This window comes from Mixophyes fleayi, chromosome 2, assembly GCF_038048845.1.
Source record: "Mixophyes fleayi isolate aMixFle1 chromosome 2, aMixFle1.hap1, whole genome shotgun sequence".
NCBI lineage: Eukaryota > Metazoa > Chordata > Amphibia > Anura > Limnodynastidae > Mixophyes > Mixophyes fleayi.
Genome location: NC_134403.1, coordinates 245553995 through 245580905, shown reverse-complemented (window position 1 = coordinate 245580905; position 26911 = coordinate 245553995). Strand labels below are relative to the sequence as shown.

The 26911-nt window shown below is 41.5% G+C and overlaps 1 protein-coding gene across 1 annotated transcript; it reads left to right on the top strand.

Annotated features, from left to right (window-relative positions):
• Positions 1-1712: 1712 nt before the first annotated feature.
• LEMD2 (LEM domain nuclear envelope protein 2) lies at positions 1713-26911 on the top strand. Its single transcript, XM_075195729.1, has 9 exons — positions 1713-2580; positions 10138-10178; positions 10780-10855; positions 11652-11728; positions 15967-16046; positions 16439-16584; positions 20982-21083; positions 21248-21350; positions 25797-26911. Exons 1-9 carry the CDS (start codon positions 1743-1745, stop codon positions 25984-25986), a joined length of 1653 nt encoding a protein of 550 aa, XP_075051830.1. The 5' UTR covers positions 1713-1742; the 3' UTR covers positions 25987-26911.

The following is a 26911-nucleotide window of genomic DNA, read 5'->3' as shown; positions in this document are numbered from 1 at the left end:
TGGATCACTGATTTCACATCAGATTAACACTAAAAGGGGTCCCTTATATATGCCTGACCCAAGAAGGTTTTGGGCATGAAATAAGGAGGCACAGTCACCATATATTATTTGATAGTGGGAATCAACAGTACAAACATCTGGCAGTCTCTCGATTCTTGGCTATCTATCCTGTTTTTTCACTATTAGAGGAAATTCCTTTTTTTTTTAGTAAGGTTTACATACATTTATAGTTAGTTTTCATTCCCTGACTGTAAAATTTGGGTGGGTGGTATTATAGCATACTTGCCTACTCTCCCGGAATTCCCGGAGGCTCTTACGGACTCCAGAAGAGTAGGCAAAGCTCCCGCATTTGGCAAAATTCACGGCAGTGAATGGAAGGTGTGGGGTTTAATCGTGTCATTAAGCTCCGCACCTCCATTCAATGCCGTGAATTTTGGCTTTTTACAGTGGGGGCGGGTTATGCTGACGCGACAATGTAACCACACCCTCCTCCTACCCCATGTCACATGACTTCTCCCCCGGTGGAGAAATCTTAAAAGTTGGCATGTATGTATTATAGATTGGTGACAGGGTTGTTGTAATGCAGAGTATTGTGTTAGAGGATGTCATGTTTCTTTGATGTATATAATTATTCTCATTTGTGAAGTGATGCAATAGTTTTTGTGGAGGGATTGTCATTGTAGGAGAATTGGGTTTTATGATAATGTGAAGTTTCGTTCCTATTAGTCCATTTTAACCTTTGATGTTGCATATAGTCTATGTTATTTTGGACAAAGTGATATGGCATTTATTTAATAAAAAACTACAGCTACTTATTCAAAATAATGAAAAAGCTATCTGTGCCCAAAAGAGTGTTGGGCCAGGTAAAAGACAAGCTTTTTATATGTAACTGACCACTCTGTGTTGATTCCCACTATCCAATTAGTGGCCCCACGGCATTTAACCCTTGCAAAACTACAGCTACTTATTCAATATGCTCAAAATGCTACCTGTTTCCATTTTGCCACCTGATTTTAAGCCCAAAACAGTATTGGGCCAAGCAAAAGAGAAGTGTTTTATATGTAACTGACCACCCTGTGTTGATTCCCACCATCAAATTTGTGGCCCAACTGAATTTAACCCTTGCAAAACTACAGCTACTTATTCAAAATGACTTTGCCCCGATTTCATGCCCAAAACCTTGTTGGGTCAGGCTAAATACTATTGCAATTTGTATAAGGGGGGGGGGGGGGCGATCAGGGCAATCGGAAGCTGGAGCATGAATATTAAGCTGGCCAAATAAGAAGCTAACTTCAGCCTCGTTATTTGCTGGGAAAGAGAATGTTGGCCAAGGAATTTTGGCTAAGTGGTGGGTCTCTTTAAACTTTAAAAAGTACTTTGAAAGAATTTAAACGATTTTGTTTTGATTCAGGAGCTATGGTACCAGTTTTCTACCCACAAGTTCACCCTTGAGCTCACCAAAAAATGTCTGCTCACACCTTAAATTAAAGGGAACATTAACAGACGCCTAGTCGGCCATAAAGAGTGAACTTTTGTGTTTAAACCCCACACTTCAATATTTTGCTGGTGTCTGTGTCCATGTTTGAGCCTAGAGCTTCGAACGTTACGTACAATGAGGAACAGCTACCGTATTACTCTGTGCAAGTCCCATATTACTTCCGACTCTCCTACACAAATATGGCTGCTGTAGGCTTCATCAGCGTGAGTTCATAAGATTACTCGTCTCCACTTCCAGTGACGTAATGGTAGGATACGGAAACATGTCGGACGACAGGCTCAAACGGGAGCTAATATCTCTTGGCTTCACGCCGGGACCGATCACTGATAGTACACGCGGTATCCTGGAGAAGAAGCTTGAAAAGTTGCGCACAGAGGCTAAGAAGCACCGAAACAAAACCGGGAATAGCGAGAATCTCAGGCGCAGTGAAGGCGTGAGACGGCGGCACCAGCAACAAAGCGATGACAGCGAAGAAGAAGAAAAAGAAGACAAGGAGCCCTGGGAAACACAAAGGTCCAACTTGTTGCCCAAACTTCATAGACAACACGAGCCCCCCGAGGAAAGGTTCTCCTGGGGTAGGGATACCTCACAGGCAGATAGCAACTGGAGAGCAGATAGGAGAGTAGATGATAGCTTGTATCCCAGGAGAAGTGCTACTCCTGCTCTCCACACCGAGGCCAGCGGGCTGTGGAAGAGGGACAGGAGGAACTTGACAGGTGAAGGTTTTGTTACAGGCTCTGCTCGCTACAATGGATACTCTAGTGAGAATTTGAGGTTAGGATCAACAGGTGAAAGCAGCAACAGTCCGTACATCTGGACGGCAAACAAGGACCAGTGTACAAATCGGTACAGATATGATGAGCAAGGCACCCACAATAAGTGGGCGGCAATAGATAGTCTTTCTCACAAGACTTTACCATCCCTGAAACGGGACAAGACTGGCAATTGGAAGCCTAACTGGGCCAGAAGTCTTGAATATTATTTGACTAGACTCTTGTGGGTACTGTGTGTAGTGCTGGTTATAGTCTTCATTGGTATCCTAGCTGTGAAGAGTGGAATCCTGAATACACAGACCAATAGCTGTAAGTTTCACTTTCAGTGAAGAGCTGCAATGCTGTTTTTTGGGTGTTTTTTGTTGTTGTGTAAAACAAAAAACACCTTTTTTTTCCCACATACATGCATTATAACTTGTGTTTTGTCTTCTAGTTAGTTTTGTTGTCCCCTGTCCTTGCTAGTTGCTACTTGTAAATAATCAAAGTTTGGGGCCTATTTATGAATCTTTAAATCATGCGTAAATGTAGTTTTTCAAATGGTTTAGGCAAAATTAAACAATTAGCCTAACAAAGGATATGCTTTAAGCAAACTACCACATAATACAACAGTCCCCCATTATTCTCAATGGCGATTGCGGTCAGGACTAATTTATCAAGATGACGTTAGCCATTCTATTATATTGGGAGAGCATTGCAGAAGAGGTATCTTTGGATCCCTCTCCGACAGGCTTCGTGCTCCCCCTTCACTACTTTTTTTCTTTTTCCTTTTTCCTTTTTTTTTTTTTTTTTTTTTTTTTTTTATGTCCTCACATGCCCAGTGCATAGGGCAGGTTAGAACCTGTGAAGTAAAGCGATCGCAATTGCGATCCCTTTACTATAGACTAATCGCCGGGACAGGCTCTTATTGGAGTTGTTGTCCCGGCTTAAGAATTTTAATAGCTACGTTCTTTATATGTTTTATTTCTTGTCACTGCAATAAGAAACTATAATGTAGAGAAATGCATAAATAGACTCCTTAGTTTGATATATCTTCTCCCAATAACACCTAAAAAGCTTACTGGTAACTATTTTGTGCTAAATAACATTATTTTGACAACCAGTGCCTGAGGATTAATGTTTCGATGAATTAAATTTCCACTAAACTCAATGCAATTTACCTACTAATTCCTTAAATGTAAATGTTACAATCCCTTTAAAAGAATTTGACATTTAAAATTATATTTATATTTGCAGTGTAGCGCAGTGCAAACTATTGTTATCAATGGGTGTTGGCTAACGTGGGCTAAAATAGGAGGTTTGCTATGTGTATTAAAAAGTGCCCTCACAATCAGAGCTTTACCTCAGAATATTCAGTCTGATAAACTCCTGAAATTTTTGCATATATTTTATGAATGCTGTCAGATACAGCACTCACCTGAGACTGACATGTGTATGACAACATGTTAATTTTGACAGAACAACCTGGTCTCTGTGAACATGATTAAATACCGCTTTAATAATACCTCCTATTAATTGGCACCACCAACATTCAATTCCAAAGCCAACATTTAGAGGAAGTTCTTTCGTTCTCCCTGCCTTTCCCACTACAATCAAAACTTAAATTAACCAAACAATCCGTTTTGTTCTGAACACTTTAGTCAAGAACCTTTCAGAAATGAATTACCCTTTCTTTAGAGCATCATAGAAACATAATTTTCTATTCAATAAAACAGGCTAGGCCAGTGGTTCCCAAATTTTTGCAGTTCGTGGCACCCTTAGGGGCCAATTCAATTGCGCCGAGAATAACGTGGCGTTAACAGTATTACCGTTAATACAGTAATTTTAGCCTGGATTTCATCTAGCAGCTCCTGTAATTACCGAGCAGTTCCGTTTTATAAGTAGTCAAAAAAACTTAAGTATTTAGGTCAGGACAGAAATACTTATTTAGTTGTATGCAAAAATAATACACATAAATCCAAGGGGAAAATTATTTTTATATATTTTTTTCAATCATACTTCTGTCAAAGAATATTTTACAGCTAACTCACACTGTGCCCTCCTCCATCTCCATGCACTCTGTGCCCTCTTCCATCTCCATGCACTCTGTGCCCTCCTTCATTCTTTTGCCCCTCCATTGCAGTTTCCTATCACCATTCCACTCCTTTTCTTTACCTACCATACTTGACCTTCTTTCTTTTATTTCTTCTGTCATTTCTTCTGTTTTCTTACCAATTCGGCGGTGCCCGGGACCCAGCATCCTCTTTCATGCCGCTTGTCACTGAATGTCGGTCTTGATGACGTCACGCCCGACATTCAGTGATGAGGAAGGAGGATGCTGGGTACCGCCAAATTGGTAATTTTTTTTCTTCTCTTCCTGGCCACGGCACTCCTGTGACAGCGTCGCAGCACCCCTGGGAGCCGCGGCGCACACTTTGGGAACCGCAGGGCTAGGCGTTCCTGTACAAATGTATATGAAACATAACAATATTAGGGTCATGATTTAGGAAGATAACCATTTACTTTAGTTTCCCTTGGAGCTATTACGTAAGTTTGATCATATAGTGATTGCAATCCTCTTAACACTGCCTACTTCAATGTAAGGGTGGTAGTGTAGCTCCGAGTGAAAATGAGTTGTCCCTTTGCCATAGAAAAAATGTAAAGGAAACAATAGTAATAGTCTAAGCGCACTTTAGGGTGTAGTATATGGAATGTGCAATGTATATCTAAAGGAATTGAATGACAGGGTAATATAAAACAAGTATGTTCATATATACATCATAAAAAAAATACTGCAATAACAGAATAACTAAAATATGTATTGTACAAACTCTGGATAATGATTGGTATTTGCCCAAAAACACAGATTTGTATACTTATGACACTCACATTTGACATTACAGTTTTTAGTATAGAGTGATTACCTGGTAATATGTACATTGCACCAAATGTCTGATCGAAATATTTCGTTGGTTTGGTGCCTGTGTATCCCAAAGTTTTACATTCTGACAAACTGGTTTCTTTTGTTGGCATTTAGACTGGCACGCCAATGTACACACCAAGACTTATCCAAATTCTCCACGGCGTACCACTGTGGCTTACAATAGGACTACCTTTAACTGGTACTAACACATTAGGGACTAGGGGGTATAGTTACTAAACTGTGGGTTTGAAAAGTGGGGATGTTGCCTACAGCAACCATTCATATTGTAGCTGTCATTTTGTAGAACACACTAAATAAATGATACCTAGAATCTGATTGGTTGCTGTATGCAACATCTCCACTTTTTCAAATCCGCAGTTTAGTAAATATACCCCTAAAGACTTTAAAAAAAAAAAGACATACCTGATTTCGGAAAGTCTTATCATCTAAGTTTGCTTAATTAGAGGAAAATTCAGTTTGCCTTTAAACAAATGCAGAAAGCCATCCTGTTAACACGACAATTACCTAATGTAGTTCAATAGACTGTGGTCATCATTTTAAATTTTTTTAACCAACAGCCTATGACATTCATGCTGATTTAAGCTAAGTGTTTTTTGTTACACTATTATCAGTATACTATTATACCATTTTTTAAGATTTCAATCAGACATTTGGATAGAGGATATAATGGTTCATTGTACATATTACAAGGTAATCACTCTATACTAACAGTAATGTCAAATGTGAGTGTCATAAGTATACAAATCTGTGTTTTTTTGCAAATTATCCAGAGTTTGTACAATACATTGTTTATTATGTGTGATTTATTCTGTGTGTATATAATTTGACATCATCCTTTTCATTTAATTCTTTTGGTTATACATTGCACACTCCGTCTACTATACCTACAGTGCAATTAAACTATTGTATTTACATAAATGTTAGGGGTATATTCATTTAGTCACGGTGTTCCTCCAACCATCGCTGCTGAGCACATTTTCAGGTACCACATTACCTCAACATTGCAGATTTCTCCTTGCACTCTTGGGGGGGCGGGGGGGGTGGGTGGTGAAGAATAATCAGCGATGTTACATCACCACGGAGTGCCTTTGCAACTATTCCGGAGGCACTTGGAGGCTAATTGAATATGCCCCTTAGAATCTGTTCTACTGGTAGAGCTTACCAGCTGAATCGTGGTTGTTCAATTGCTTTGGTTCACCGGCATTGGGAACCAATATTCAGCATGCATATAAATATGCTTCAGATTTCTTTGCTGCTTGCATACCCAACACTGAGCATCGTTTATGAAATCACTGACTAATGTAATTGCATAATTTTTATAATAACCTAGAGTAATGGAGAAATTAGTGTAGCATTTTCAAAAGCAACGTAATGTGCTGTATGAATTTTACACAAACATGGAAAGGAAACACTGCTTACAATTAGCATGATTATGATGTATCACTTTCTCTCTCGCACACTGGCTACCCAGGGGTTGGCAGGGCAAAGGGGCATATGTCTCCTGGACCGGTTCCATAGTGGGCTACCTTGGGCTGAGTCACTGGGCCACCTCCATTTTTTCCCTTTAAAATGTACCTAACAGGCTGCTGAGTTGAGTCTAGCAAGCCCCCCCCCCCTTCTCTTCCCTCGGGCTAAAATTTTGCCAGCTTTCCCCTGGTGCAGGCTCCTTACAACAATACCACATTGTCACATGAGTTCTTCCCACACCTTGCCAGGAACCAGTCTTCCTTGGCCCCAAGTCATTTATAATTACCCCCACATTAAATCAGTTAAGTTGTAAGCGTTGATTGCAGTGCATTCACTGTGGCCTAGCTGTTTTCGAACAGCATTTAAAGATGCATTTGTCTAAGAGATTCTTGATTCCTAATCTGTCTTCTATAAAAAAAAAAAATAATCCATTTTTTGGCAGGTGTTCACTATATATAAAAAAAATAAAAAAAATTAATATGCACAAAAAGAAAAACGCAAATGGAATTTGGTGCCACTTTTTCTTTTTACATTTACCAACTATTAGTTAATATGTATGTAGCAAGATATCGGACAATAAACCTTCATAATTAGAATTTGTGTAGAATGACAGTGTCTGCATGGCATTAAAATACACTTTAATTTTCAGATAACAGGGCTTATTATAATGAACACCACACTTGCTTTACAGATTAATGTCAGACAGTATTTTATAGAACAGCACCCACATTTGTCAGGATAATCTTCTTTTAGTGTCTCTAAACTACTAACCCATGTTGAAATCCCCAAATTCACAGATCCGTCATTGTGCGGCAGGCCAAAAGCTGGCACCCATGAGACTCTATTAGTGTGGCCTGCTGAAGACCACACGCAAATGTTTTTTACATCTGAATAAATGTACCGTATATACTCGAGTATAAGTCGACCCGAATATAAGCCGAGGCACCTAATTTTACCACCAAAAACTGGGAAAACTTATTGACTCGAGTAAAAGCCTAGGGTGAGAAATGCAGCAGCTACTGATAATGGTAAAGCAAAAATCAATGTAGGGTGCTGTCACCATAACAAGGAACCCACAGGCTCTTTATCTGGGCCAACTTTTGGAGTGTGTAACCAGGGTTAACCAGCAAACACACACTGCACCAGATCACATCTTACCAGGCTAACTGCAGCCTATCATTCACCTCCAGTACCATGGAAATGTAAAAATATTTTCACATTTAAGAAAGTAAAGAATACATAAGTTTATTAATGCAAAGCACCAAGAAAGATTTTAAGCAAGGATTAAGTTACACATGTAACATAACACATAGTACAGTACCATTCAGATGCGCTGGTAGCCAACCCTGGGGTATTCCTTTTTAATGCGTAATCCTTTGTGACAGAGGTGTCACCCCACAGATCCACAACAACATCCCCAGAGATTCAAGAAGAAGAATGAACTTACTGGTCCTTCATGTATGCTCTGATTCTTCAATCAGTTCAGCAGCAGCTGTATTCCCGCGTTAGTCCTGACATCTCTCTCTCTCTTAGCCCCGCAGTGGAACGCATGTGCGTTCCACATACAGGAAGTTCGGCATTTCTGTTACAAATGCAAAACTTCCTGTCAGTGGAACGCACATGCGTTCCACTGCGGGGCTGAGAGAGAGAGTTAACAGCTCAGGGACCGGACACCAGGTAAGTTCACTCGTGTATAAGCCGAGGGGCTTTTTTCAGCATACAAAAATGTGCTGAAAAACTCGGCTTATACACGAGTATATACGGTAATCTTTAGTAGTCGGATCCCCTCACATGCATCAATTTTGGGTCAGTTAGGTCCATTTAGTAGTCAATCTTCCACTACAATACTTCTTCTGCAGCCTTTGTCTGTTACACACTACATGGCTAATAATTTCCTTAAACACATGTACATGTACAGACAGTGACACAGTGGTGTTGATATTCTTTATCAATGTGGTAGCCTAGTGTGAGAAAACTGGCATTTACCTACAATGCCTAGGCAGAATGAGCAGAAATATGGCAAGTTCCTGTGGCTAATGTACACTGGGAACACTAAGTACCTGTGTGCCACTAGTCAAAGCCACACATGCTTTTGAAAGTTGCATTTTTCCAGCCATAAAAATCATGTCTGAAAACTATTGATGTTTCTTACTGCTTCACTTTGATCATAAGTGTTTGTGTTCACTAATGCACAAATAGTTTGAAAAGAGCTTCAAATCAATGACAAATGATCCCTGTGAAGTATAGAGTCCATACACAGAACATGAAAATGTATAGAAGTGTCGGCACAATTCATGCTCCCTCCTGCTTTCATCGAGTCTCTATGTGGAATCTGTGATATTTATTGGCTCCATTCAAGCTTCCTTTGTGCTGCATTCATTGCAGGAAAGTTTTTGCATTAATTCACCAAATCCATAGGCAGTGTTCTCCTCCATCATTTTAACATCTGCTCATGACTTCATTTTTATTGTGGGATGCTTTATAAATGGATGGTGATAAAACTAGGGCTGATCAGAGCACAAGAGCCAGATAGTCGGAGCATCTAAAAAAAAAATACTGCTGGCACCTAGATTATGGGAATTGCTGGATGCACATGTTTCCTGGCACCTTAAATGATCCTGCTCACTGTCAGATTGAACTTAGGCTCCTAAATTCTACACAATATTGTCCCCCCTGGCTAAATTCGATATGCTCTCCACATATGCAAGCATGACTTTAGCACTAGCCTTACTGGCCTTGCATTTTGTTGTGTATGAATCTACCAGGTTTTCTATGAAAATCACTTCTTTATATACAATATATTACCACGATTCTATGAACTTATTTTACTTGGTAAAGTTTTTTTTGGGGAGGCAGTGCGGGGTTGTTGTATCTATCAGGGCTGAGGAGGGACCTGAATGACTGCTAGCATTAGATTAGAACTGCAAGTGATGTATTGTTTGGATATAGATAAGACCCTGCCTCTTTACTTCACTATCAGGCTGCTGGCCCCCTTTAGCAACTCCAATGCATTGAGCACACACTCTTAAGTTTTGGTCGTTATGTTTTACTGATCATGTTCCCTGCTGACTGTTTCTTTAGGTCTAAAGTATCTTTAGGTCCAAATGGCTTATTTAAAGAATGCTGAAGGCATTTTAGCAGGCAGTACCAGACAAAAAGGGCAGGGCACAGCTTTATAAACTATTATTTCAAGAAAACTATGTGGTATAAGGTCATTGCAATTGGGTTTTTACTCTGTTTAGGCAAAATGTTTCTAAACTGCAAGACAGGTCCATGATTATGAATTACCACAGTGAAGTATGTTAAATGAAAGGATGTCTTTTTGCCTCTCTTTCTTACTTTCCTCTTTATTTTAGTGTAATAAAAAGTATAAACAGTAATGTGTTGCTTGGCTGATATAAGGCTATATAGAAAGTCATTGCTTTAGTCAATGAGTTGCCAATCAGCAGCTATTTTTCACTATATATTTTATTTTTCAGTAAAACTACTTCCTTCTGACTGCGAAGGTAGAAAAGATTCGGTAAGATTATTGTTATTTTTATTGACTTTTTTTTTTTCTTTTTTTTTTCATGGCAGGTGGTATGTAATCTTTATCTATCCACACAGATCTGAAAATTACTGCCTGTCCAACTCTAAACACTATAGCAATTTTGTATTCACTGTCCTCTCTATATTAAGCTTTAATATTATACTTTATGCAAATGTTTTATGTTCTGTGTGTTTGTTATGTAAATAGAATTAGGGTTTTGCCACCGTATTCTACAAAGAAGTTGTTATTAAAGCAGATCTGACTTCATTTACCTGGAGCCATTTCTTACATACATTAGACTTCTGTCACATGACTTTATGGGTTGCACATTCAGTTAGCCGTGGAGGTGCCTTCGACCGGTTCTGGAGGCACTCTTATGATGATGTAACATCACAGATCCCGCCCAGAGAAGAAATATGCAGCGTTGAGGTACCATAGTACTGGAAAAAGTGCGCAGCAGAGATGTTCACAGCTAGTTGAATATGCCCCTGAATGTTTCAGAATTGCACGCCGTCAAGTTGTCTTTCCATTTTCCAATTATATGCTGCTTAAAAGTTTCCTCAGTCACATTTTTTTTTTCTTTTTACTGCAGTTTTGTAAAGCCAAGGAAAAGCAAATAGCCCTCAAAATCCTGTCAGAATTGTATGACTTTCTGTCCATAGAGGCTGGTAAGTCTTTTGTTTAACGCTCCAATGTCACAAATACACATAGCAGTCTACCACACTTTTTGTGAGCGTTGCTTGTCCTACAGTGTAATTTAATGGTTAAAATTAATATTTTCTCAAGGAATTCAATTGGGGGACATCCGAGACATTGAGATATATAGTTGATTCACGCCAAATGTAGCAGCCATTCTGATCTATCTCTCCCCTTCTATACTACTAGTTTTGTTAATTGTAGTTTAGGGGAGGTAACTCTGTTTTCTGCACTTTTGTCTTTATAGCAGGTTCACCTTCATTCTGTTGATTGTGTCCTGCTTATTGTATTCTAGCCAAGTGGGTGATTGTGGCTTCCGTAAAGGCTTTTACATGCTGTAAATGTCACAACCTTTTTTTTTTTTTTTGTCATGCTTTCCTTAATGAATCGGGCCCATAAAGTCTAAGGAGAGAGAAACTCCAATACCAACTCTGCTAGTCCGTCAATGGGGCTGCCAGGAAGCGCACTGTGTATGCTGCTGACTTTACTGAGCAGTAATCTTTCCCTCCTGTAATGCCTCACTCTGCTCCCTGATATTGCTTTCTCATTGGTCTAGAGGTGTTGCAGGACCTACCCACAAATTCCACCTACATGGAACCTGCATTGATTCTAAAGATTGATTAGGGTAAATCCCTATTATGTTTAGCATCAAAAAGTTGAAGGTCAATAAGTCTAATTACATTTTTTATTTCTTATATTTAATGGTAATTTTACTATTTAAACTGTCAAATACTGTGCTGAATTTGTTTTCTTACATTCTCACGTTAGGCAGGTTTGAGTGTGGAAACCCTTATGGTCTGAGCAGTAAGTGTGTCCCATTCAACACAGCAAAAGAACATGTGCTGGTAAGTACCAGCATAAACTGCTGTTACAATATTATGGGGGTATTCAAATACTGGAGATGCGGCACGTGGACATCGTGCTGCGCACATTGCCGGCAATTACGGTAATAATAATAATAATAATATTATTATTATAAATTTTTATTTATAAGGCGCCACAAGCCGTCCGCAGCGCCGTACAGAGACAAACAAATTACAATACAATGGGAGACAGCACAGTACAGTAAACAGTAAGCACAGCAACTCGGTAAGCTCAATGCACAGCTAGAGAGGGCGGGGAAGGGGGAGGGAGGATCCGCAAATGACGGGGCCCAAGAAGGAGGGCGCGGAAGACAGGGAGACCCCAAGGGTGGAGGAGGGAGCGAGAGTGGACGTGGGGTGGAGGTCCTTCGAGGAGGAGGGCTAAGTAGCTGGAGAGCAGAGTTAGAAGTGGTGGAAACAGGAGGAGAGATGGCCCTGCTCAGAGGAGCGTACAATCTAAGGGGAGGGGTGGACAGACAGAGAGTCGCAGGGGAGAGAGGGAGAGTAGGGGGACGGAGGCAGAAGCTAAGGTAGGAAGTTAAGTGGGAGACAGAAAGGCTTTAAGAAAAAGGTGGGTTTTTAGGGCCCGTTTGAAACTGGACAGATTAGGGGAAGTTCCAGTGGAGGGGGGCAGCGCGGGCATAGTCTTGGATGCGCGTGTGGGAGGAGGTTATAAGGGGGGAAGAGAGGCGACGGTCAGAGGCAGAACGGAGAGGGCGGGATGGAGCATGAATAGAGAGGAGGGTGGAGATGTAGGGCGCAGTGGAGTTGGCGAGGGCCTTGTAGGTGAGTGTGAGGAGCTTAAAGAGGATTCTGAAGGGGAATGGGAGCCAGTGAAGGGCTAGGTAGAGGGGGGAGACAGAAGAGGAGTGGCGAGAAAGGAAAATAAGCCTAGCGGCAGCGTTAAGAGCGAGTCGAAGGGGTTCGAGATGAGAGTGGGGGAGGCCAGTGAGGAGGAGGTTGCAGTAATCCAGGCGGGAGATGATCAGAGAGTGAATAAGGCATTTGGTGGCATCTTGGGAGAGGAAGGGCCGGATGCGAGCGATGTTACGCAGCTGGAAGCGGCAGGATTTAGCAAGAGAGAGGATGTGGGGGCCAAAGGGGGGAGAGGAGTCGAGGATGACACCAAGGCAGCGAAGTTGGGGGACAGGGGAGATAGAGTTGTTGTCGACAGTGATGGAGAGGTCAGAAGGGGATGAGGTATGAGAGGGAGGAAAAACTATGAGCTCAGTTTTGGCAAGGTTAAGTTTGAGGAATCGAGAGGACATCCAGGAGGAGATGGCAGAGAGGCAGGTGGACACCCTAGAGAGGAGGGAGGGAGAGAGATCAGAAGAGGAGAGGTATAGTTGAGTGTTGTCAGCGTAAAGGTGGTAGCTGAAGCCGAAGGAGCTGATGAGTTCACCCAGGGAGGAGGTGTATAGAGAGAAGAGTAAGGGTCCCAGAACAGAGCCCTAAGGGACCCCGACTGGAAGGGTGGACGGGGGGGAAAGAGACCCAGAGGTGGTGACAGAGAAGGATCGGTGAGTAAGGTAAGAGATGAACCAGGACATGACTGGGCCGGAGAGGCCGAAAGACTGGAGGGTGTGAAGGAGGAGGGGGTGGTCAACGGTGTCGAAGGCTGCAGAGAGGTCAAGGAGGATGAGAAGGGAGAAGTGGCCCCTGGCTTTAGCAGAGAGGAGGTCATTGGTGACTTTAGCCAGGGCAGTTTCAGTGGAGTGGAGGAGGCGGAAACGAGACTGGAGAGCATCAAGGAGGGAGTATTCAGAAAAGGTAGGAGGTGAGATGGCTGCAGACGAGCCTCTCGAGAATTTTGGAGGCAAAAGGGAGAAGAGATATGGGGCGATAGTTCGAGAGAGAAGTGGGGTCGAGATTAGGTTTCTTAAGAATGGGGGATACGAGAGCATGTTTGAAGGAGGAGGGCAAGATGCCAGTGGAGAGGGAGAGATTAAAGAGGTGAGCGAGGTGGGAGCAGGTGGTGGGGGGAAAGGGAGCGAAGAAGGTGGGAGGGGATGGGATCCAGGGGACAGGTAGTGGAGGGGGAGGAAGAAATGAGAGAGTGGACTTCCTCCCCGGTGGTGGGACGGAAGGAGTGGAGGGGAAGGTGGTTGGGGGAGGGAGGACGGAAGAGTGAGAGGGGTGGAGGAGGAGATTTCAAGTCGGATGGCTTCGATTTTAGAGGAGAAGAATGAGGCGAAATCGGAGGCAGTCAGGGAGGAGGGAGGGGGAGGTGGCCAGGAGAGTGCTGAAGGTGGCGAAGAGGCGGCGGGGGTTAGAGGACTGGGAAGAGATGAGGGATTTAAAGAAAGATTGTTTAGCGAGTGAGAGGGCAGAGCTGTAGGATGAAAGGATGAATTTAAAGTGGAGGAAGTCAGCCAGGGAGCGGGATTTTCTCCAGTGACGTTCGGCGGTACGGGAGCATTTTTGGAGAAAGCGGGTAAATTTGGAGTGCCAGGGTTGGGGTTTGGAGCAGCGGGGGTGGATGGAGTGGGCAGGGACGACCGCATCCAGAGCGAAGGTGAGGGTGTGATTGTAGAGGGAGACAGCCTGGTTGGGGCAGGCCTGGGAGGAAAGGGGAGAAAGGAGAGTATCGAGAGAGGAGGACAGAGAGGCAGGGTCAAGAGCATCGAGGTTGCGTATGGACAGAGTAGGTTTGGGCAGGGGGAGGGGAGCAGGAGAAGAGGAGAGAGAGAAGGAGAGGAGATGGTGGTCGGATAGAGGAAAGGGAGAGATGGAGAAGTCGGAGAGACTACATAGGTAGTAGAAGACAAGATCAAGGGCGTGACCAAGGCAGTGGGTAGAGGAGGAGGTCCATTGGGTGAGACCAAGGGAGGAAGAGAGGGTGAGCAGTTTGCTGGAAGCAGGGTAGGTGGGGTTGTCGATGGGGATGTTAAAGTCACCGAGAATGATCGAGGGGAGATCAGAGGAGAGGTGGTGAGGAAGCCAGCTAGCAAAGTTGTCAAGGAAGAGGGAGGTGGGGCCAGGGGGGCGGTAGATGACAGTGACGCGGAGGTGGATGGGGTAGAAGAGGCGGATGGCGTGAGCTTCAAAGGAGGAGAAGGAGAGGGAGGGTTCAGGGGGAATGACACGAAAAGTACAGGTGGAGGAGAGGAGGAGGCCAACTCCACCGCCTGGGCGGGCACCAGGCCTGGCGGAGTGGGTGAAGGAGAGGCCACCATAGGAGAGGGCAGCGGGGGAAGTAGTATCAGAATCGGAGAGCCAGGTTTCAGTAACGGCAAGAAGGTTAAAGGAGTTGGATAGAAAAAGGTCGTGGACAGCAGTCAGCTTGTTGCGGATGGATCTGGCATTCCAGAGGGCACAGAAGAAAGGAGGAGAGGGGGGAAATGGGGATGAGGTTAGCAAGATGAGCAGTGCGCGGGGGAGGAACGGGAGAGGTAGGGCGGGGGGAGAGTATGGGTATGGCGTGAGAGCGGGGAGGCATAGTAGGGAGAGAGTAACAGAACAGTGAGATAGTGGGGACAGTGAAAAACGGGTAAGAACAATGGCAGGAAGACAATGAAAAGGTGGAAGATAATAACGAATTAGGGCGTGGAGGGCATGGAACAATAGTACAGTAAGATAATAAGTACAGCGGATAACAGGTAAGAATAAGCAGGGAGACAATAGCAAGATGGAGGACAATAACCAATTAGGGCGTGGAAGGCAAGGAATAATAGGAGAGGTAATAAGGACAATGGAAATAGGCAAGAATAATAGGTAAAAGTAGTTGCTGGTAAATATAAAATCAGGAAAAACAAGATAAAGGCATATAAATAGTAGAATAATAACAGGTAAAAAGTAGTTACTTGTAAATGTACAATCGGGAAAAACAAAATAATGGCATATAAAATAATGTTTTAAATGCAGTTGATGCAGTTAAGCCAGGGATTCAGCAGGAGAAGGGTTAATTGACAAGCCGGGTCGGTACACAGTAGATCAGTTGATGCAGATAAGCCAGGGATTCAGCAGGAGAAGGGTTAATTGACAAGCCGGGTCGGTACACAGTAGATCAGTTGATGCAGATAAGCCAGGGATTCAGTAGAGTTCGGTAGAGTTCTCTAGTCGTTTTATTTCGTGCCTCTATGAGGTGCGAGGAAAAATGAGCTGAGATTTCTGTCAAATCTCCGCAGTGCAGTGTCTCAGACGTTCCAGAGACACTTTGCGGCTGATTGAACACCCCACTCCCCATGTGTTTTGAGGCTTTACTTTTTTTTTGTTTATAGAATGTTGGTGGCCATGCACCAGAGAAATTTGATGCTGCTGTAGACTGGATGCTGAACAGTGATGGACATCTTGGCATATGGTGGGTAGAACTGTATACTGATACTAATATTTAGAAAAGTATACCTCTTGACTTTCTCACCTTACTTATGACAATATACAGTAACCCTTCCAAAAAGACATAGGACACATTTAAGTGACAATTATTTTTTTTTTTACTTTCAATAAAAAACGTTCTTTTAAATATTTGCTGACTGCCCACTGTTTTAAATGAACTGCTGGGTAGCCTATTTATTCTCTTTATTCCAGTGTCAAATAAAAGCTGCTCTGTTAGATCCCTGTTTAAAAAAAAAAAAAAAGTTATTCCCAAAGAAACTGACAAACCTCTAACTAAAAATTGACTAGTTCATAACGTGAGCACTTTCTCTGGTCATTAAGTAGTTAAATGGTATTGTCTGCTTTTTCTGTGATTAGGGCAAAGGGTGAGGACACTGAAGAGACTGTCACTGCAAGGGCTAAAATCTTCTGTTTTGAATCATCACGGCCACGTCTAGGAGTAACTTGTCGAATGAAGAATGCGCTCTACACAGCAATTTCTAACCTCTTTCTGGCTCTTCTTGGTAGGCGAGATTTAATTTTGTAAAGTATAATGTTAGTGCTCTTAGAATTAGTCTTCCCCATGTGGGTTAAACAAGTATTTTGGTTGGTTAAAGGGTCAGGGGTAAATCGACACTTTCTCTTCCAGATTCACAAGTCCCATAACCATGTACTCTCTCTGGTAGATTTATGGGGTGCTGGTGATAAGTTGTACCGAAGACGTAGGGCTCCAGTCCTTTTGCTGTAAGGAGTGGGGAGAGCTCTGTATGAATGATTTTAAATAACATGGGAATACATTTTTAAACATATATTTCTATGTTTTCCTATTTGACGCACACAATTATTGAGAGCTTGCTGGAATAGACGCACTTAGTTCAAAATTAATTGAATCTGAAGCTCCTTCCCATCTTAATCCTTCCTTCCATGATCAGCTACTTTGAGCTACTTTTTTTTTTTTTTGTATTTCATCTGCTATTCTATGGCGCCACAGTTTGCAGCAGTGTAAAATTTGCAGACTCCACCGTGGTAGATGCCACTTCCTCTGGTTCTTTGCGCCATGGCCCCCGGAGATGTAGCTGGTTACTGGTCTTTACCAGTCACTGAACTGTTTAGCAGTGCACAGTGGCACCAGATTACATTGTTATACCACTGACCGCACTCTGGAGCATCTGCAACTGAGACGGGCAACTCCAGTCTCACTCATCCAGAAGTTGTGACAGAGCTTGTAGTTGTTGGTTGGTCACTGGGTCCCATTCAGGTAGGTTAAAACAGGGGCTCTGCTGACCAGAGGAAGTCAGGTGGCCCCCTACTGTAGGATTGGAGATTTTGAAGTCTGTTTTTGTTGCGGTGGTGTATCGCTTGCACCCATTCTAGTGGCCGCTTATGTAAACAAAGCGTTAGACATGTGGACTGAGCAAATCATTCTAACACACCAACATCCTAATTGCGGCCTTTGATGAATAATGTGAGAAAAGCATCTGAGTATTTGGGGATGTGGAACTTGATGCAGGTCTTATCAGGAATCTCTGCCTTGGTTGCAGCCAGAGTCTCTGGACACTTACCCTTTGAGGAGAGTGTTCTCTTTGGTCCAAAATTGGACTAGATTCCATCCCAGGCCACATGGGAAAGTAGCGCTTTCCTTCCTTTGAATGCTTCACAACTGATGGCCCAGAGATTTCAGTCCTCTTGTTTTTTCCTGAAAAACAAGAGAATCTTCTTCCAGGGGTCATTTCTTTCAGCCAAGAGTGAACCGGCTTGGTCAGACAAATGGATCAGATTTTGTACATGTAGGTCAGAGGCATCATAGGAAACGGTTATATCTTGGACCGCTTCGGTCTTCCACCCTGAAGGTTTTTCTCTACAGCCCTACTAAGAGATGGGACAAGGAGGTTGGCCCTTCTGGAGGCTATCTACTTCTTGTTGTCATCAGGAGTGCTGAATCTGATATATCTGAACACTCACATGTAAGTTGACAGATTCAAGATGAGGTTTTTAAAAGCTGTCATAAACGACTTGAAGCAAGACTAATTTCTCATCCCGTGGAGAGGCATCACAGCCTTCTCTTCTTGCAAGTGTGGGTTCCCATTTTCAGTTCAAAGCTCTGCCCTATGGTCTGGCTACAGCACCAAGGGTATTCAATAATATTAGGGAAGTCATTGCATCCCTTTTACAGTCAAAATGGCTAACTATTCTACCATACCTTGACAACCTTCTGATAACGATGCATCACTCCTTCTGAACCCATTTCAGATAACAGTGGATATGTTGGAATCCCATGGCCATCCAGCACAATGCATGATATGTCCTGGTCTCCTCTTCCACACCAAATGTCAAAGAGAAGATCTGAGCCATTCAAAAATGGGTGAACGCTTTGTTTATGCTCAAACAGGTATCTATTCTCCATTGCATGAAGCGAATGAGGATAAATGGTGTCTACTTTCGAACCAGTGCATTTTGCATGCTTCCATTCACAGATGTTCCTGGGCTAAAATTCTGGCCAGGTGGATGAGATCTAAACTTCTTTTGGCAACACAGTATTTCAAACTGGTGCAGCCGACTGTTGGTCCCTTTTTTTGGTAGCTGAAGAAGCAAAATTTCAATAAGGGTCATCCCTTCTCCATTTGGGAATGCACCATTGTGACCCAGATGCCAATTTACTGTGGAGGGGAGCAGTAATTTTAAACCTCTAACTACAGGAACATTGTTCACAAGACAAGACAAGGCTACCCATAAATATTCTTGAGCTCAGGGTACTGTTAAATGGCCTGTTGCAAGCTCAGTCCCTCTTAAGGGGAGGTACAAGAATAGTCAAGGGTAAGACTACCGAGACTGGGTGGAAAAGTATGTCCCAGCAATTTTGGCAGTTTTCATCCCGGGGGTGGAAAGTCGGGAAGCCAGCTTCCTGATCAGGCATACCTTTCATCCCAGGGAAGGGTCTTTCACCGAATAGTGGAGAATTGGAGTCATCTGGATGTCTATTATGATGGCGTCTCGGCTAAACCACAAAGTGGATTGTTGCTGTATGAGAACCATGGATATGTAAGCGTTCCTCGTGGGCACTATGATGGTCCTGTGGAAATATCGACTAGTGTATCTTTTTGCCCTTATAGTAATAATGCCTTGGGTAATCGAGAAGATCAGAGAGGGTGCACTAATAATCCTTCTAGCACCAGACTGGTTGAGAAGATCATGGTATGCCAACATTCTTAGCATCACAGCAGTACCACCCTGGAGACTTCCTACAACAAAAGATCTGCTAAGTCACAGCCCTTTCTAGCACAAAGACTACTGTTCGGCTGGCTGTTGAGCCATGATCCTTAGTGCTAACGGTCTATCTGAGAAGGTCATTCGGACTGTGGTAACTTTTTGCAGAAACTGGTTTTCTGGCTTTGATCACTGAGTATGGAAAGCTTAAATAGCCTGGTGTGAGCGAAAATGAGTACACACTTTGGCTCCTTTTAAGGACCAAGTTTTGGCCCTCAAGGTATTCTTTCATATAAAGTTGGCTGTTTTTCCTGAGATTTAGACTTTTCTACCGGGGGTTCTACATGTTCAATTATTCTATGTTCTGCCAGTAACTCTGTGGGTCCTCTTGGTACAAGACTGCTTATCATTCGAGCTTTTCAATTCCACTGATTCCTTACTTGAAAAGTGTCTGCCATTCTGCCTGGCTATTGCTTTAACAAGAAGAGTGATTGACAACCCTATCTTACAGTTTACCATTTGTGGTTTTTCACAAGGATGGGACTATCATGTGCACCAAGGTGGTATTAAAATTTAATCTAGATGAAGGTATTGTTATCCTTAAATTATAGGATGATTTGGGAGTGAAGACTCTCCAACTGCTGGATGTGTTCAGAGGGTTTATGTAGATAGGCTGTCATCTTTGCGTAAGGCCACTAGTCTTCTAGCGATAGAACAATTTGCAGCCAGATAGGTTAAAGCTATGATTCGGCAGGCCTATGATTCTGTAGGGAAGTCAAATGTCTTTAAAGAAGGAAGCTTCAGAAAACGTGTCTTGCTCGCAGCTGTGCCAGAGCGTACTCTACCCTAGGAAAAACTTTGGAATGTCTTTACAGCAGTGCTTCTTTGTTTCCATGTGGGCGATGTTGCATTTCCAACCCTTTTATGCGATTTTTGAGGTTGGGTGTTCTGTTTGCAAGTTGTAACTCTTGTCTTGGTGGTGTTGCACCTTTCCTTTTGGACTTTGTAAGAACCCCCCCCCCCCCCCCCCCCACCCCCCCAAAAAAAAAACTGTCTGGCCAAGGGTGGAGGGTTTAAAAAGGGGAAGAGCTTCACATTCAAATCATTTTATATTAAGTGTGCCCACTCCAGTGAGCTCTCTATAATCCTGTTGTAACCATGTCCCTCAAATTGCATCCGACAAATGGATTTAATGGTGAGTACAAAAAATATATTTTTCTAATGTGTGGCTTTTTGCACCGTACATGCGGCATTTCACCATGCTGTGTGTTGAAAATTGGGTCAATGAGCCATAAACTTGCGTTGCATGGAAAAATCAAAATGCAACACTTTCCAGATGGAAAAGCACAGCCTTCTGACACCCTTGTGGAGCCACTTACCAGTGAACAAGAATCATTTTGTGTGTGGGAAGGGGGAGGGGGGTATTCAGGCCAATACAGAAAGTCCTTCAAAAAGCTTTTCACTGAGAATGCAATAGCATTGTCCTAACGAAAGAGCTTCCCTGTAACAAAAAAAAATAGGCTTCCTATTGATTGTCACTTTTCAAGCCAGCATGCCCATGTGACACTTTTATTGCTGAGCTCTCACTTAAAACTAAATAATCTACTCAGTTAGCAAGTGTAGAATATGCAGCTGTTGACTTTCCCATGTTCCCATTTTGTTGTAACTGTTCCAACTACATTGGTTTAATATCTTAACAGTTCCTTTTCCCTTCCAGGTATTTTCATTCTCTGGTTAGTGTTGATCCTCCTGAGATATCATTGGCAAAGGTTGGAGGAAGAGGAGAAGCAAATGTTTGATATGATTGAGAAAATCATTGGTATGTAAGAATTTTAGTGACCCTTTTATAGTAAATCTGTATGACTGTGAGAGGGTGGGAAGGAATAAGAATGAACAGACTGTTCTCTATTTAGGAAAGATTAACTGGATGGAGGGTTGGTCAGAGCCCACATTAACGCTCTTTTTATTCCCTTAATTTTTAAGATGTTGTAAAATGTCACTATAAAGATTGGACTCTTGGAATAGAACAGAATGCATATGTTGGTATCCTGCATGTGAGAGATACATTGATAATACCTCAAGACAGGTAAGAAGCAAAATGTAGTAATCTGAATTCTCAAAGCGTGCTTCAGTACACCATATCTAAGCAATGTTTAGCTAAGGCAACACTAGTCAACTTTGCACATGCTCTATTAATACTGCAAGATACATATACAACACAAGTACAGTAAGTCTTCAGTCTTGTGTGCCTTACAAGTACTACTAGGCTAGGACATTTGCTAGGACATAGATCATAGAATTTGTACAGAACACATATTTTTTTTTCAAATATCAGAATGTGGTTATATATTACAATAAAGGAATGGGCTATACAACACTGGTGTCATCTCTAATATGATAGGTGAATTTATAAACATGATAGTATGTTTATTAAGTTGTTAATAAATTTGCTTGGTTTAAGCTGGGTACACACTACAGAAATTTCAACCAACTTTTTATGCCGAGCGATTTTACATGCGATCGATGTTCCGATCGCTCGGTCCATGGACTGCATACACACTAGCCTTGTTTAGGAGGATAAAGGGAAAAGCGGACGTCCCTTTAGCGACTTTTTACAGCCATCTTGTCGTGAGCAATGACTGTAATTTCATACTCGCTGTTGTGGATCGGTCGGAAGTTTATACACCCTGCACAGCGTAAACAAGATTGGAACGAAAATATTAAACAGTACGACCAACCAAATGAGGCGACAATCGTCCATTTGGGCAGACTTTCGACCATTGTGTCACTGCACACACTGACCTGACTTTTGAACGAGCGGTCGTATGTCGGCTGATTTAGCCGATTATTGGATGAAAACTGTGTAGTGTGTACCCAGCTTTAGTATTCAGTGAATAGATTTTGTCTTTGCTTCTGTCCCATAATCCCTTTATCTCCTCCCAAACCCATCCTGTCAATCTTCTTGTGTGAAGTTCAATCACAATGCAATGTTGTGGCATAGTGATAAGGAGTGGAGATAATAGAGGATGACACACACTATACAAAGGTGTTTAGTTTTAAGGAGAGTTGACTTTACATTGATAGGGAAATACATAAGTGATTAGTTGGCTTTGTAGTGGCATTTAAATAAAGTGTAGACTTAGAGAATTAGAGTACAATTCTAAATGTAACAGACCATTTTGTCATCCAGGTTAGGAAAAAAAATCTGGTTCTGAAATGAGGCAGGAGCATTGTTAAAGCAAAAAAAAGATATAAGGAAACAGGAGAATGAAGATAAAGTGGTACATTTGGTTGAGCAGAATCAGGTGGGTAAAGACTCAGACTGAGGAGAAAATGGCACAGCCGCCAAGTTAAAGGGACAAAGCTTTGTTAAATAAAGAAATGAAAGGAGCAAAACTAAAGGAGGAATTGTAGGATTAAACATGGAGGGAGAAAGTTTTGTGAAGGAACTTAAGTAACAGGAATATTGTTGCAAAAAAGGTAGACATTAGACAATTTACAGAGGAGAGGGTCCTGACAGAATTCTCAAAACGAAAAAAAAGTAAGTGAGTCAATGGGGCTAGATAGGATACATCTGGTCACGCCACTAACTGAATTAGTTATCCAGTCACTATGAACAGGAGACTGGAATAGCGCAAGTATGTATTCCACAAAACTGCAACTAGAGAATAGAGGCTGGTAGCTATAGGCAAGTGAGCCTGATGTCAGAAGCCCGGAAATTAATTGAAAAACTGCATCATAAAATATTTGGGCATCATGGATTTACTGGGGGAGATGTCAAACAAATCTGCTTCTTTTTATTATTATTATTCTTTGTCTGGGGGACTGAGGTCAAAATGGAGCTGTAGATGTAGTTTATCTACATTTTAGGAAGTCTTTTGACACCCCTTGTCGCTCAAAGCTTGTCGAGTGCATATGATATTGATTTGAAGGACAGAGTTGCAGTAAATGGATTGCATTCGGGGAGAGGTTAACAGTGGAGTATCCTAAGAATCTTTACATGGACCAGTCCTCTTTAAAATATTTACATTACAGTGACATTACTACTGGTATTTATAAATCATTGGCTTTATGCAGATGATACAAGGATATGTAACCATATAGATACAGCAAGGGTGACCAAAATGATTTATCAAGTGTGCGGCAACTGCAGTTCAATGCCAAAAAAAGTGAAATCATGCACTTAGGTCTCAAATCCAAATGCAGAATATACAAAAAAACGGTTAAAAAAATGGCACATACTGATGAGATAAAGGATCAAGGAGTCACTTAAATGTTGTCAGACAATGTAGCACAGGAAGGAAGAATGCCAGTTTGATGCTAGAATACATAGGAAGAGGAATTGGCAGAAAAAGGGAAGTGGCGATGTCACCTTATAGCCCAGATCTCCAGCGGAGCATGAATAAATAAAACTGCAAAATTTAGCAGGAAGGACAAAATAATTTCCATATGTATAGCTTGGAGCAGTGAAGGAAGAGGGAGGATACGATAGAAGCCTTCAAATCTATCAAGGGCTTTAATGAGTTTCAGGGCGGAAGCATCCTGCAGAGGAAGAGAAAGATTAGAACAAGAGGACATGGACAAAAATTGGAGTATAACATGTTTAGGGGGAAATTACTTTACAAAAGGGGGTGATAGGTGAAATAACCTTCCATCAGTGGATGCTACAGGATAAGACAGTTGGGCAAATGTAACACGTTTGGGATAGCCATTTGCCTATTCTAAATCTGAAAAAAAATTATAGAAATTCTAGTATAGTACAGACAGCAGTTTTGGGATAGTGCCTAGAAAACCCCATTAATGGATACAAGAAGAAGAAAAGAACAGTGCCTGTATACAGTGCCATAAGTGATACATGTTATGATAATAATGGAAAATAATTAGCCCACTAATATCCAAAACTACAAATAAATATAATTAGAAATGGGGGGATTTAATAATTAAATAGCTTGTATATTTAGAATAACATTTGTTTTTTGAAAAAAACCAGGTAAACAAATATAATATATATCAAATGAAACTGAAACGGCTGAAGGAAAAGTATTTATATTTGCAATCAAAATAGAACCAAAATATCTCAAGCACTACAGATCTGTAGCACAATCAAATAGGATTTGGTCTCGTCTCTTTCCTCCTCTAGAGTGTAACATCTGAAGCGTTGTATCAGATTATTATGACTTTATCAAGGAGGCAAACTATAATGGATTCATACCATCCCCCATAGTAATGGTATCCAGTCGTCTGGTGTGCCTCATTATCCATCACTGCTTTGTAATCACATCCAAACCCAATAGAAATGTGAAATATACAGTGAGGTATTGATAATAATCAAAATTTGCTTACAAAAATGGTTAGCAAAATGAACACTATAAAAGGGAGCAGTGTCTCTTCAAAGGGATACCAATTAACAAAAGGAAAAATAAGGGGGGTGGGATGTTTAACTGGAGAAACTAATACTAAATGCACTGAACTCTGATGTCTCAGTGATGCCACCTGGGAGCAAAGTATGAAGCTTAAACATCCAGAAGGCGTCTCTGAGATACAGTTGCTGGAAATGATTGAGACGTGGGGTGTATTTAATATGTGACAGGTCTGTAAGTTTAAGACCTGACATATGTTATAAGTACTTGGACCCAATATTGTTTTCAGCTTTGATCAAGTCATAACACATGACAAAATGTGTCAGGTGGGACAATTGGTAGAGGAGAAAAAAAAAACAAGGCCATATTCGATTCGATTGTGCTAAAGATCTAAACAAGCTCTTGGAATTATATATTGTGGCTGCAATGGAGAATAATCCCTTCATACTTTGGATGGTACCGACTGTTCCTACTTAGGAGTTGAGCTGGCCACTCGCTTATGTTGTGATTTCCTATTATCGGAGCTGTATTATTGCTGCATACATACTGGAATCCAGGAGCAAAAGAATACCAAGGGATTCATGCAGTCCGGTTCGTGATTTAATTGAGATCTGTGCATTTATCTTTTATTGCCCAAAAACCTAACAGACGTTTCTTTTCGTACGTACACACATGCAGACTATGCAATATATAGCGCTTGAGATATTTTGGTCTCTCTTGATTTACAAATACAAATATTTTTCCTCCTCTAACTCTTAATTCACCTGTGTTTTGTTTATTTAGCTATAGATAGAGAGATATAGATATATATTGTATATGTAATGTTAGTTTTATTGTATTTTTTAAAATAATTGTTGTTCTAAATATACAAGCAAGTTCTTTGCAATTGAGTCCTGGCTTTTCTAGAGATTTATTTTATTTATTTTCTCTCTTGATATGGACTAGATGGTCCATGTGGCTCATATTGACCATCAGCATGTGACATAGAGCAGGTAAAGTCAAAGCAGTCTGAAACCCCAAATCTGGCTCATAACATAAATTGTGCATATTCAGTACTGTTTCTTAGACACAATTAAGAGTGCCTTTTAACGTTGAAATTTTTCTTATGCCAACTTCTAGTTACACATTGACACACAGGAGAAAATCAACCACTTACTTTTGCATTTGTGTAGGAAACGTTTAAAGAAAGTCTGGGATCGTGCATTGCAGTTTATTGAAGATAACGAATCCCGCCTCCGCACAGAGTCGCAGCGTGTAGCTGGCGCAGATTTGAGGGTGTGGCGCTGGACCCATTCCCCTAATGAATATTACAACGAAAGGATGATGTCTGCTTCACCTTTATCCTCTTCCATGTATGAATAATGCATATGGCATTGGTCAGGGGTAGTGATGCTCTGCCAGGTTGTTTAATGAATTGCTTTTTGTGGTAGTCAGTTAATGTAAAAAAAGAGACACAAGGTGATACGTGGCTATAGATGACTTTTAATGTAAGAGCCGGTAAATCTTGCTGCATTAAACAATTAATTTGTATTTGTGTCTTCATGCATTTTCCTTTTTACTGTAGGGAGTAAATAAAATGAACAGTTGGTATTTTTAAAATATTTTGTGAACTATTAAATGAAAAAAAAAAAAAAAAGATAAATTAAAAGATTTAGTACGTGTAATAATTCACTCCTGCAGCTTGACTGCTATTAATTTCCATCCATATTTGGTGGGCTATCATATAGCTCTGATTCTGTACTTTGTATTCATCTTTTTTTTGACACTCATTACTGTCCAGATTTCCCTGTATATCTTTAGGTAATAGACTACATAAAAGCATATTACCCCCCCTTTCCAAACGCTTAACAAGACCCTCTGCTATTCTTTGCGTGAAATTGCTTTACATGTAGAAAGGGGGGAGTAAAAGGGTGGTGCATGAGATGTTGTAATTTGTTCCTGCAGGGGCTCATGGGAGATCTAGACACTTGCTGTCTCCTCGCATGACTGCTCCCGTTCTAGACAGTGGTTATTCCTGCACAGCAGAGATGTTGTTTATAAGCAGCAGCAGAGAAGCAGAAAATTCAATTATTGGAGAATAACACAACACCTGCACTACAAGAATTAACCTTTGCAATGCCATCACTTCATTTTTTTTATACATGTAAATTAGCTAAATAATCTTGATATGCAAAATAATGCTGAAACTCCGTTATGTGACACTAACACAACACAGAACAAAGTGCAGTATTGACATCTTAATTATTACAGTACTGTATAACTCTGACTAAATGTATCATGTTTTGTA

Excerpts from the sequence above, each read along its gene's own strand:
- LEMD2 (XM_075195729.1), top strand. The coding sequence starts at position 1,743 with ATGGTAGGATACGGAAACATGTCGGACGACAGGCTCAAACGGGAGCTA. Across the intron at positions 2,581-10,137 it reads GAATACACAGACCAATAGCT|TAAAACTACTTCCTTCTGAC; the intron begins GTAAGTTTCACT and ends TTTATTTTTCAG. Across the intron at positions 10,856-11,651 it reads CTTTCTGTCCATAGAGGCTG|GCAGGTTTGAGTGTGGAAAC; the intron begins GTAAGTCTTTTG and ends TTCTCACGTTAG.